At 52.0% G+C, this 13,331-nt stretch overlaps 1 protein-coding gene across 3 annotated transcripts in view; it reads right to left on the minus strand.

Annotated features, from left to right (window-relative positions):
* Positions 1-13,331, minus strand: part of MEGF11 (multiple EGF like domains 11) — a 237,413-nt gene that overhangs the window by 15,796 nt on the left and 208,286 nt on the right. For all 3 annotated transcript variants that reach the window (XM_081227620.1, XM_081227619.1, XM_081227618.1), the window contains exons 13-18: positions 9,208-9,354; positions 8,699-8,833; positions 3,696-3,824; positions 2,370-2,498; positions 1,749-1,877; positions 887-1,015 (exon numbers count right to left, since the gene is read on the minus strand). In XM_081227620.1, the coding sequence (XP_081083746.1) occupies positions 887-1,015; positions 1,749-1,877; positions 2,370-2,498; positions 3,696-3,824; positions 8,699-8,833; positions 9,208-9,354 (798 nt within the window). The remainder of the gene's footprint in view (positions 1-886; positions 1,016-1,748; positions 1,878-2,369; positions 2,499-3,695; positions 3,825-8,698; positions 8,834-9,207; positions 9,355-13,331) is intronic.

Below are 13,331 nucleotides of genomic sequence, written 5' to 3' on the forward strand. Positions count from 1 at the left end.
GACTCAGCCCCCTCCCTGTCTACCAACTGTGTGACTCAGAATCCTCAGTTTGCTCATTTGTAACATGGGGACAGCAATCCCGCTGTGAGCACTAATGAGAGACTGGCAACGAAAGCTGTGAGTGCTGTACCAGTGGGCCCAGGATTGCTGCTCCTAAAACCCCTCTTGATGATATATGTGTGGGCTGTCCCTCATCCCCCGTCAGAATGCAGTGGAAATGTCTTTTGGCCCCTTTTCTGTACTGTGGATGCTTGGGTGCCCATTCTCATCCCTATCTCCTACAGCCAACAGCAAAAACCATTTATCGAGTGCTCACTTGATGTGCCAGGCACTGTGCTGAGTCCTTTACTCATCTTAACTTGGTCCTCACAACAGCACTATGGGGTCTTGTCTGACTATAGACCTGGAGCCAAGGTTGAGCCCCTTTGGGCTCCTTGACTCTCAGCAGAACCTTGTGTCTTTCCACATGTGGAGTAACAGACCCAGCAAAAGGAAATGACCGGCCCAAGGACACCTAGCAGGTAATGGCAGAACCAGAATTCGGCAGATCTTCCGACTTGGTCTGCTGACCCTTCCACAGCACTGGCTTACTGTCATCCTTCCTTGGCTCACAAAACTTGCCAAGGATGAGCAGAGGGAAGTGGTGCTTGAGAGGCTGCCTTCTCCATCTAACTGTCCAGTGCCTGGAGCCTCCCCCTCCTCAGCTCCCCCCATTCCACTCTCCTCCCAATGTGAATAAAAGGAAGTCACAGAGTGTCCTTATAAAATTCAGTCATTCCCATTGGATACTACCTAGAGCCTGCCCCATGGGGCCCTTTCTATAGCCCGCCCCATGGGGCCCTTTCTATAGCCCCCTTCCCCGGGGACTCTGCCATCTGTGTATTACCTTGGTCACACCTGATCCCTTTGAATCCAGAGCTGCAATAACAGGTGCCTGTGACATGGTCACAGGTGGCATTGTTCATGCACTCACATAGCTGCTGACACCCATAGCCAAAGGTTCCTGGAGCACATCCTGTGTAGCACGAAGAATTGGAGTCGACCGTGAGGTACGCCCACTCTCCAGCCCTCCCATCCCTTCTGTGGGCAGCTGTGAGGATTAGTTCTGCCTCACAGAGTGAAGCCTCTTTCTCTGTAGCTCCTGATGTGCTTTGGTTTGCTACTTGGGGCTAGACCGAACACCTATCACCCTGAGTGGGGGGACACCCATCCCTACCTCCTCCTCACCTTGTCCATATTTACACAGCATCTTCCGTGTGTCAGGCTCTGAGCCGGGTGCCACAGGGGCTTCAAAGATCAGTCAAACAAGACCTGCCTCCCTCTCCTCTCGAGAAGCCCTCCCTCTCCTCTCGAGAAGCCCTCCCTCTCCTCTCGATAAGCCCTCCCTCTCCTCTCGATAAGCTCCCCTCTCCTCTCGATAAGCCCCCCATCTCCTCTCGATAAGCCCGCCCTCTCCTCTCGAGAAGCCCTCCCTCTCCTCTCGATAAGCCCGCCCTCTCCTCGATAAGCCCGCCCCCAGCAAAGGCTCTGCTCTGCCTCCACGTGCCCCATCCCCACCCCCACTGAAGGAAGAAACTCCAGAAGCCAACGTAGGCCCAACCTTCAGGTTGTCTCCTCGGGAGTTGCTCCAAAAGTCAAGGGAGCAGGCGGTGCAGGGCCCTGATGGGTGGACCTCAAAGGGGGAGGCTTCCCCTGCAGGAGGCTGAGGCCTGGCATTGACACCAGGGTCAGGGGTCGGGACAGCTTACTCTGCTCACAGTGTCGCCCAGTGAAGCCCGTGCGGCAGGTACACTTGCCGCTGATGTGGTCACAGCTGGCACCATTCTGACACTGGCACACATGCCCGCAGTCCTTCCCGTAAAACGCTGCTGGGCAGCCTGAAGAGAAACAGGGCGGGGGCAACTGCTGAGGTGCAGTTGGGACCAAACCTGTCTCCTGCCCCTTCTTTCTCTGAGCGTGGGGTGAGGACTAGCGAGACCCTGCACGCTCCACGCTCGGAACCCTCACGCTGAAGAGGCAGGGAGTCCTTTGGATAAGGGTACCTTGGAACCAGAGGCCAGGCTGATGTCTCTTTGCTGTGCAACCACAGGCTGCTCCTCCCCACGCTGGGCCCCCTATCCAAGGAGGGTCTGGTCTTGGTGATTGCTAGGGTACCCGATAGCCCTGGCCTTCCAGGACTTTGGGCGCGTCAACCCCCTGAGTCCGGCCAGGCTCTTCAACCCCAGGGGTGGGTGGTGGGGGTGGATAGCTCCGAGCCCTGGGGCCTGCCTCCTCCCACCCTCCACTGCAGGTCCAGACGATGCCCACGGCAGCCAGCAGGCCGCAGCATGGGATTCCAAATAGCTGGGAGGCTGGGAGGTGGGGCTTACGCTGCGTGCAGAAGAGTCCGGTCCAACCAGCGGTGCAGTGGCAGGCCCCATCCTCGGCGCTACAGCTCGCCCCGTTGTGGCAGCTGCACGTGTGGAAGCAGGCGGGGCCCCAGAACCCAGGTGGGCAAGCTGGGCGTGGGTGGGATGCAGAGGGTGAGGGCCAGGCAGAGAGGGGCAGACGGAGAGGGAGGGAGAGGGAGGGAGAGCAAGGGGGAGTGCATGTCAGCCAAGATGCCAGGATGCCCCCGGGTGGCACTTCCTGGCTTTCACGGGGCTTAACCACTGTTCCCAGAATTCCTCCACTCACCTCTTGACCCAGTCACCCAGGATGCCCATTAAGCCCGGATTCTCTGCCCACCCCCCCAGTTCTGAGGGCTTCTGAACCTTCCCTCTTAGGGGAATGACTGTGATTTGGAGCGTGTGGTAAACTGTAAACACTGCGGTTTATGGTGTGAATACTGTGTGTACTAACTTCCCCATGAGGATGGGGGGGACCTTCCCAGGGTAGGGACTTCTTTCTTCTCAGGGAGCTAAGGAGCTCCTGGAGGATGGCACAGGTGTCTCCTCCACCAGAATGGAAATGCCTTCAGGCCAGTTTTTTTGTTTGTTTCTTTTGGCCACTGCCCAGGCCTGCAGGATCTTAGTTCCCTGACCAGGGATCAAACCCTTGCCCCCTGCAGTGGAAGTGCAGCATCTTAACCACTGGACCGCCAGGGAAGTCCTGGGCCAGGGCATCTTAACTGGGACTGTCCTAGGGGTACTGGCTGGGTCTCACCCATCAGCCATGGACTCCACAGGGCAGAGGCTGAGTCTCTGCCTTTAGATTGGGGGTCCCTGTTAGCTCTGTATCAGATTGGGTTCACCTTATATGAACAGCCCCTACAACGCTCTGCCCAGGCCTATGATGCCCAGGACATCAGTCACATGAGCCACGCAGAGGACACCCTTGCGAGGCAACTGCCCGGGCCTCCCCTCACTTCCCTACTCCCTCTTCCTCCCCATCCAAACTTAGGGGCTACTCCTTGCTCAGGTGCTAAGAGTATTAATACTCAGCGTTCATAGTATTAATGATACTACCAATAATGCCCATATCTTTAATACTAGCAGTTAATAATGCTAGTGATCAATCCTAGTAATTCATCACGTTAGCTATAGAGACTATATACGGGACTCAGGAGGACATTCCTATCTGCAGGAGATTTCAGCCCTGAGAGGTAGAAGCATCAGGGGCAGAGAGGTTCTGGGCAGGGAGTGGGTGTTTCTGGGCCTGACCGCGGTTGGGGGGGGGCATTCCCATGGGAGCATCCCCAGGGGGCAGCAGCTTACCCTGTGAGCAGTCCTTGCCAATCCATCCAGGGAAGCACTGACAGGAGCCATCGATGGGGCTGCAGGTCCCGTTGTTGGCACAGGCGCAGAGCTGGGCACAGTCCTGCCCAAAGTGCCCTCCAGCACACACTGTGGGCACAGGACAGCCTGGCACCTGCCCTCCCACTTGTACTCCTCAGACCACCACCCACAGCTGCACCCCCAGAAGTTCCCAGGCCACAGCCATGGCCACCCTGGCGTCACGGATCTGGGTGGGAACTAACTGCCCACCTCAGCACCCCCATCACCCTTCTCCATTTCCACATCAATGAGTTCCCCCTCTTGTGTCCACAGCTGCATTCTTCAGGAGCCTCTAGTAATGATTCCCTCTGACAGGAACGAACTGAGGCCCATAGGGGTAGAATCACTTGACTTGGGTCTCACAGACAGAAGTGGTGAGGCTGGGGATCCCACCTCTGCACTCAGTCCAGTGGTCCCTGCACTGCCCCGCAGCCTTCTGCTTTCCATTACCACACTTGTGTCAGCATCGCTGATCTCACAACTGCGAGGGCAGGGAACGTTTATAGCTGGAAGGAGAGGGACAAATGCAGGGTGGCAGGTCTGACTGCAGTTAGACGGCTGGAGGACCGGCCCCGAATGTCTATCCCTGTCCCCCTGTTTCCTCTGTCTCTCCAAATCCAACTGTTCCTTGAGCCTCAGTTCAGCCTCCTCCCCAGGAGAGCCCTCCTGGGTCCACAGGGTGCTCTCTTCCAGTGAGCTCCCATGGTATTTCCACCTTAAGTCCTTTGTAGGATTTTGATCCCGGCCCCTCCTGGAGGAGTCATTCCTTGGCTCCTGGAGGAAAGGCTGGTTTCCTCAACAAAGCTGCAAGCTCCTGGAGGACTAGATATGAGTGTTCACCAAGCACCTCCCTCTCAATTCCCTCTCAATTCATCCTCCACCTGCTTCCTACAGCCTGAGCTCTCTAAAGCACAGCTCTCTTCATGGCACTCCTATGCCCTGCTCAAACATCCTCAGTGGCACCCTAGTGCCCCAGAATAAAACCTAGATCCTAGAGATCAGCACTTAAACATACCTCATCACCCAGACATTGGACCACACACCACTTTCCAAATAACACCCCATGCCTTTCCTCCTCTGTGCTTTCACTCCGGCTGTTCCCTCCCAGAATTTCCCTGACCCTCATGCCCAGCTGTGGAAATTCTACCCTGCCTACGAGACACCTCCCCAGTGACCCCTCTGTAGTAGACAGCTAGTCCTTCAACATCAATTCTCTTCTCCCTTAGAGGTAGTTTTAACTGGGCGTATGGCCACCTGCACAGCGGGGTATGACCACGTGACTACATTCTGATCAATGGTAAGTGGACATGCGTGTCTTTATTTGCCCATTCATCCTTCCTGTTGAAGAATAATGTGGGTTATGGATGAGAATTGTGGGTAAGATAGCTGGAGCTCAAGCAGCTACCTCTCCTCAGAGGTGGAAGCCATGTGCTGAGGATAGCAGAACAATAAGACAGAAGGAGCCTGGGTCCCTGACATCTACGTAAGCTACCCTACCACTCCCTAGTGGCCTACTTCTGGATCTTTGCTTTTCTTTCTTTTTATCTTTTTTGGTTTTTTTTTGTAAATGTGTGAGGGAAACAAAGCTTGTCATCTTCAAGTCAGTTATTTTGGGTTTTTTATGTTACTTATAGCGGAACTTAATCCTAACAGATTCACCCCTCTTCTCTGTTCTGGGAGGCTATGTCCCTGTTTGAGCTTCTAGGACCCTCTATTAGTTTCTTCCCTGGTCTTCTGTTACTGTGGCTTGTGAGCCATTTCAGGCCAGGCCTGGGTTCCACCCGTGTCTGTACACCCACAATGCCTGGAAAAACAACAGGTGCTCAAGGCACGGTGGCTGAATATGTGGAAATAAACTGCTGCTCCTTCTCCCCCCACCCCAGCCCCCAAGTTCTGCTGGGAAAGGCTGAGCTCAGAATTTTCCCCTCTGGGCTGCAGGCTTTGTGAGGGCAGGGAACTTGGCTCTCTTGTTCTTTTCTGTGTCCGAGTGCCCAGCACAGTGCATGGCATACAACAAACACTCAGGAACTATTCCCCAAATGGTCAAAACCGGCCCCAGGAGCAGTGATGTTCCAGTGGGTTCTGCTGGAATCAGTGACCCCTGTCCCTTTGAGCTCCTCTCATTTTGACATCCTCCCCTCAAAGCCCAGTTCCAGCTGGCCCTACACCCTCCAAGATGGCCTCCTTGCATCCCTGTTATGGGGGAGGAAGTCCTTGAATCCCTGAGGCCCTCATTTGGCTGAGCCGCACAGAGCATCAGGGGAAGGTGTTGATTCTTAAAGAAAAGCAACTTCCCCAGGCCCACATCTCTTGCAGTTTGGGCTGGCACCCCTCCCTTAGGCCACACTGCCTCATATTGCCAGTCCTTCCCCAACTGGATGGTGGGCACCTGGATCTGTGGCCACTCTGTGCCTCTCCTGGACATGATTAGCAATTGGGACAAACAATACCAGGCTCTCTAGCCCAAAGCCTTGGGTTTGGGTACTAGTTTTATTTATGTATTCAACAAACACTTCTATGGCACTTTTATGTACCACTGTTCAGAATGCTTCACAAATATTAGTTCAGTTAACCTTGTAATACTCTCATTATTACATATTTTCATTATTACTAACTCTACAGATGAGGAAACTGAGGGACTGAGGGGTTAAGTAACTTGCCCAAGGTCACACAGCCAGGAAGCTCTGCCACTCACTGGCTAAGTACCTCCGAGCAAACCACATCACCCCTCTCAGTCTCTGTTTCCTCGTCTTTGAAATGGGACTGATAACCCTCACCCACTGGCCTTGGGCTATAGTTAATGGTTATGGGCACGCTGGCTGATTTGGGCCCTGTGCTCTTCCCTAGCAAAAACCTTAGCTCCTTCCAGAGCAGGTCCACTGCCAGGAGGATGACATGCATCTCACCTGTTTGCAGCTCAGCCTCCAGCTTTGGCTTCCTGAAAAGCAGGTCACCCAGCATGCTCTTCCCTGCCTCTGGGAGGTACATGATGTGGGGAATCCATCCCCTAGTCCTGGCCCTCTGTGGGGAGCTGGGTGCCAGAGATGCTCCACTGACACCCACCCTAAAACCAACTCTGAGCTTCTCTAACAGTACAGTCTTATCTTTGAAGTCTTTCTCACATATGCAAGGCTGACAAATTCACCCGCAGAGCTGCTAATGTGATCAGTCTAATACATTAATTGGTTGACTTCTTAGCTGAATCAAGAGTGAGGCAAAGAGAGGGGTGGTGGAGAGAAGGGGGGCTGGTGAAAAGAAAACATCTGGTTGTATTTAATCTATGTTTAATGATTCTGCATAAGCAGTGTCTGTAATTTGTAACTCGCTGGAAAGCCAGTCATTAGAAAGCGTCAGTTCAATTTTTTACAAGGTTTGAGACTTAACCAGGGCAGTTGCCATTAATAGCAAACTCTGTTAGATCTATGTGTGGAAAATACTCATTAGGCCAGCGGGCGATAAATCAGACATTGCAGGATGTGAGAGTTACTCCTCGGGCTGCTTAGGTCCTAATTTAGACCCGGCCTATCTGTATTGACGGCTGGGTCTCTGATGTTTAATAAGTAAACCTCAACATGTCAGGTTATGATTAAACTGTCCTAGGAGGACTGCAAGCAAATGAAACTGTCACAGATGTTTCCCTTGGGTCCAAACTTCTCATGACCTCAAAGCATCACGGAGTTAACTTTCCACTCATACATATTAATGGCCCACACACTTAGAAAAATAGCCCAGCTCAGTGGTCATCATTCATCAAAAGAATCCAGTCCCCTGGGAGGCAGTGAGCTCTCAAAGGAAGTATTTAAGCAGAGGCCAGATGAGACTCTCACAGATGACCTTGAAGTTGCTTTTAGCTCTACCTTTACCTTAGACTAAGATCCTTTCGCTCCCTACAGGTTAAAGTACAAATTCTGCAACCTTGTCTTCAAAACTTTCCAGGAGTCCCCAGACTACCTTCTCAGCCCCCTTTGCCATCCACAGCCCCTGCATCCTCCTGCCATTCCCTGTGGCTGGAGAGTCGCATATGCACGCCTCTGTGCTTTGCCCAGGTTGGTTCCTCTACCCACAATGCCTTTCTTCCATCTCTGCCTTTTAGGCTAAGGCCCTGCTGAAGTCCTACACGGCACAGAGCCGTCCCCCAAATCCACCCTGCCTTGGCCTAACTAAGCCAGGGACAGCAATAAGCAATGGTGTGCAACGGAGCCAGCTTCTACCTTCACACTGGCTATTAAATATTCGGGAATTTCAAGACCAGTGTTAAACCATTGGTACCTTAGAATCAGCCATGGTGGGAATATCTACAGCATGGAAATTTGCAAATGATACAGATTAGGGCTTTTCCCCCCCAGAGAGCCAGTTTAGCAGCAACCAATTCAATAAGCTTTATCTCCCTTTTCAACTCCCGTTGAGTGGAAGAGTTGGCTGGAGTTGGTGCTGTGGATTCTGCAGCTGAGACAGGAAAGCGTGTGGTGAGGGGTTAGTGTTGGCCTGAGTGTGAGGGGAGAAGGGCTGGGAAGTTGCCATCTCCAGCAAAGCCAGAACTGTCTCCTCTGAGCTCCCACAGTATTCTCTGCCTTTCCCACTTGGCGCTCAGCACAAGCCATTTGGGGTCACTTCATATGTGGACCTCATCTACACTTGTTTCATTTTTTATCCATTTAGACTGGGCTTTGGAGTCAGAATTTGTTTCTCAGCTCTGCTGCTTCTAGCTGTGAGACCATGGAGAAGTCATTTAACCTCTCTGAGCCTGTTCCTTCAACTGCATAATGGCTTTGTCTCATGCCCCGTGGTGTGTCCAATTCTTATTAAGGTAGGTCTAAGCGCTGAAGAGCCAAGGAGCTGCCTCCACAGAGTATGATGAGAATCCTGAACCTTCCTTCCCTGCTACTTCCCTCCTGGGACTCCTCGTCTCGCTGGTCCACACACCTTCCCCCTGGAAACAGTACCTTGGTTGCAGAGGGTTCCGGAGAATCCGGGGAGGCACTCACAGATGCCGCTGGCGTGATGGCAGGGCCCGCTGCTGTGCACGCAGAGGGGGCACGGCTGGGCGCAGCTGTGGCCATAGAAGCCAGGGGCGCAGACTGGGGGTGAAGGGGAGATGGTGGTCAGCAGCCCAAGGGGCCCCAGCCAGCCTGGCTACTTGTCCAGTCCCACACAGAGATGAAGAGAGGCTTCTCAGAAGCATGGGGAGAGTCGCGTCTGCCCCACACCTGGGAGGGCCCGTCCCTTTCTACAGAGAGGAGTTGTGGTCTGGTCCTGTTTCTACTGGGGAGCCAGGCTAGGCCCTGAACTTGGGGACAGAAAAGTCAGGGCCAGGAGAAAGGGGATTAGAGGGAGGGATTTGATGGGGACTGACTGTGTAAGCCCAGCCTCCCTCAGGCCAGTCCTAGTTCCAGCTGGGAAGGCTGGGGAGGATGAGCTGTCCGAGGTCTGAGGGGCAGGGTCTCAGCCTTACTTCTCTGACATAAGGGTCCTCGGAAGCCCGGGGCACACTCGCAGCTCCCATCCTCTGGGGAGCAGGAACCACCATTCTCGCAGCTGCAGGACACGGAGCAGTTGGGGCCCCAGCGACCGGGCGGACACGTGCTGTCACAGTGGATGCCTGTGGGCCAGAGGCAGACTCAGGTCAGTGGTAAGGGGCGAGGGTGAAAGGAAGAATGGTGTGGGGGGGTACTATGCAGTAAGAAGAGGTGGAGGCAAACACAGTACATCTGGGAATATGGAGGCGAAAAACAGAGAAGCTTGGCTGGTCAGGGAGGGCTTCCAGGAAGAGGCGATGCCTGAACTGAGTCCTAAAGACCCAGGAGGAATTGACCAGAAAAAGGAAACCCTATGTGCAAAGAGCAGGAGGCAGGAGAGAGAATCATGCCTTGAAAGATAAAACAGCATAGTGTGGTTGAACCATAAAGTACAAGATGGGATACGGCAAGAGATGAGATTGTGGGAATCAGAAGGGATCAGATCATGAAGGGCTTCCTTTGTCTTTGACATCTTAGCTGGAATCCAAGGTTAGTGCAGCAAGTGAGTGCCATTATAGGGGCTACATGAGCTGCGAGTGAGTTACATGCCCACCCACGTTAGCCCAGGAGCCACCGATCCTTGCTGGGCCCTAGCCAACTAGCCCCTGGGCAGTGACTTAGAGAGCGGGTGGGGTCTTTTCAGATTCTTTTGACCACAGTCCTCAGTGCAATATGTATTTTATATCAAATGTGCACACACATGTATAATAGAAACCAACATTTTGCAAATGACATTTACGGTCACTGTGATGCAATCTGATGTTTTCTCTGCACTATGATGTACTCTATGTCCTTAAGAAAAAAAAGCTAGTTGTGACCCCAAAAGTTGATTTAATGACCTTCAGTTTGACATACAGTGGCCTATGCGGGAAGGGATGGAATCTGTCAAAAAGAAAGAGGAGCAAGGCCTACATGGTCTTTTTGAGCTGAGAGAAAGGAAATATGTGTTGGGGTGATTACAGCCTGAAGGCTGAGAAGAATTTTAAAAGGCCTGAGCCTGGATGCCCAGCTCTGGCGTGGGGTTTCCTCCCAGGCAGAAAGGCTTCTAGTCTGCCACGCGTAAGGTGAATGGACCGTGGGGACCCAGGAGACCAATTTGGCTTTGGAAGGTGAATATCAGAGGCTCAGAGAGGAGCAGAATTAGTTTAAAAAGCACGTCTGCCTTGTTATAAGGAAAGGGATCGTGAGGAAGAAAAAGAAAGGGAGGAAGACATTCAGGCTCAGTGAACAGAGCCGGCCCTAGCGGCAGCAGGAGAGCGGTGGGACCAGTTTAGAGGCAGGCTGGAATTACACAAGCTTACCTGGGTGGGTGGGGAAAGGTGAGGGGGCAGAACAGAGGGAGAGAGTGGAGGGGGAGGGGATGCAACAGGCTTTACTCTCCTCCAGCACCTCAGTCTAGCCCATGCTCCCTCCCTGGGCCTCCCTCCCTGTGACAGGTCAATTCTGCAGCAGGGTGGAGGCTTCAGATGCCACTCTGCAGGAAACAGGCCTTTGAATGGAGGGAATGGGGTGCGGGGAGCTTCTTCCTGGGAATACAGTCTTTCCCCAGTGAGAATCTGGTGGTCACATTTCCTCCTCAATGGAGGTCTCTCCCAGTGGAGTTTCAGGTGCACAAGAGGTGAAGCCCAGATAAGCGACACGGACGGACCGAAGGGGAGCCTGGGGCGGGGGAAACCACAGAGTAGCCTGGATATGGAAGCAACCTAAGTGTCCATCAACAGATGAATGGATAAAGAAGATGTGGCACATATATACAATGGAATATTACTCAGCCATAAAAAGAAACGAAATTGAGCTATTTGTAATGAGGTGGATAGACCTAGAGTCTGTCATACAGAGTGAAGTAAGTCAGAAAGAGAAAGACAAATACCGTATGCTAACACATATATATGGAATTTAAGAAAAAAAAATGTCATGAAGAACCTAGGGGTAAGACAGGAATAAAGACACAGACCTACTAGAGAATGGACTTGAGGATATGGGGAGGGGGAAGGGTAAGCTGGGACAAAGTGAGAGAGTGGCATGGACATATATACACTACAAACGTAAAATAGATAGCTAGTGGGAAGCAGCTGCATAGCATAGGGAGATCAGCTCGGTCCTTTGTGACCGCCTAGAGGGGTGGGAGGGAGGGAGATGCAAGAGGGAAGAGATATGGGGATATATGTATATGTATAATTGATCCACTTTGTTATAAAGCAGAAACTAACACACCATTGTAAAGCAATTATACTCCAATAAAGATGTAAAAAACAAAAAACCAAAAGCCATGATCTGCCCCAAGGAATTCTTTGGCCTGTGGTTGTTGAAAACAACCTGTTAAGACTGCAGGCTGAGGGACCCTGCTGCTCTTGCGAGGCGCCCTGGACTACGGAGGAGCTCCACTGTCTGACGGGGGGCCTCCAACCCCTCCTGTGCAGTAAGCACGCTTGGTTAGGCTGCCCAAGGCTCTTTCCCATAGTTGTAGGCTTTTCCCTAAAACTGTATGCAGATATTACTGTGATCAATAAAACACAATGCATGCAAAAGCACCCCTGAATTCATGGCAGCTTGCTGCTATCATGTTTTCCCCCAAATCAGTGGATGTTAAAAGTACAGCTACTCTCATGTGTGGGATCCTCCAAATGTTTTCATGTCAGAAAGGTGTCCTCTTTTTTGGAGATTAAGAACCACAGGTGTAAGGTGATTATGCTCAGATTGCAGATGGCTGCAAGGGCCCACTGGGTTCTAGGATCTGCCAATTATTCTAGTCTAGGCCTGGTTCTGTGGGTGTGGGGCTCCTGTTTGAGGTTGTTATATGTCCTAAGAGCTCCCTGGAACTTAAGACATTGGCATCTAAGTGGAGAGAAGGGTCCAGGGTTTCCCCTCGCGTGGAAAAGCCAGTTGCACCGGTGCGGTCAAAGGGCTTGACCTTGGCCTAAAGGGAGGCTCTCCAACTACAGCTTCTGAAGAGGAGTGGCATCATCAGTTAGTTGCCTTCTCTAGACCCTGTTTTCCCTATTGTTGAATGGGGATAATAATCCCCCTTAGGGGTCTCTCCCATTCTTACCCTTAGGGAATCTCCCTGCTTTATCTTTCAGGGCCCCCTACACATCTACATTGGTGGGTAAAACTAGGCTAAGAATCTATACATTGTGACCTCTAGTTCATGTCACAAGGCTAGCAGCAATTCAGCAGCCCACATCCTTCAGGGACTGTTTTGGGTTTTTGGGTCTTCCTTCTCCAGGAAGTCTTCCTGAATGTCTGCCTAGGGATTCAAGCATCTATTTGATAGTGGCATACAACTTTGTCCCTACCTATCATTTGAATATTTCATATATATGTGTCCTGTGAAGACAGGGACTATGGCTTCTTGACACTTCTGACTCTCTTTATCCAGGTGCTCCTAATGGGCAGGGAAATGATCTTGGTCATTTTTGCATCTCTAGTACCCAGGATAGTGTCTGGCACACAGTAGGTGTCCAGGGGCTATTGCTGTTGAATTTTGCCATTTACTGCTTGGCCTAGCACAGTGCCGGGCACATGGTAGCTGCCAAATGAAGACTCGGTGATGGCTCGAGTCAATAAATGCTAGCTGAATGAATAAATGGTTCCCCTTTACAATGCAATCCAGTGTCTCCCATCCTGTTGGCACTAATGTCCTGAGACCTTGGGCAGCTCCCTTTCCTCATCTGTAGCATAGGAGGTTGGAGCGGAACATCGTCAAGGTCTCCTTCACTTCAAGGGGAAAGGCCATATATGGTTATAGGCCAGCTTCTTTCAATTTATTTCAATAAACACTGAGTAAGCACCTACTATGTGCAGGGCAAGGTGAATTAGATATCATGCCAGTCAAGAAGTGTGTGGCTAAGGGGGCCAAGGGGAGAAGACATGTACATGCTTAGAGCAGAGAAAAACAAGTGTTGAGCCTAGGCACAAGCAACATGCCAGGGGCTCGGTAGTCAGCAGTGGGTGGGGAGGGCTTGCTGAGCAGGAGGCTGGGGCCTTTACCCTGCACCCTCACTGTCTTTCCTTGGTTTCCTTCTGCTTAACAAATCTCAGGACATCAATTGCTCCTTTG

The sequence above is a fragment of the Mesoplodon bidens genome (assembly GCF_964165515.1).
Source record: "Mesoplodon bidens genome assembly, chromosome: 3".
NCBI lineage: Eukaryota > Metazoa > Chordata > Mammalia > Artiodactyla > Ziphiidae > Mesoplodon > Mesoplodon bidens.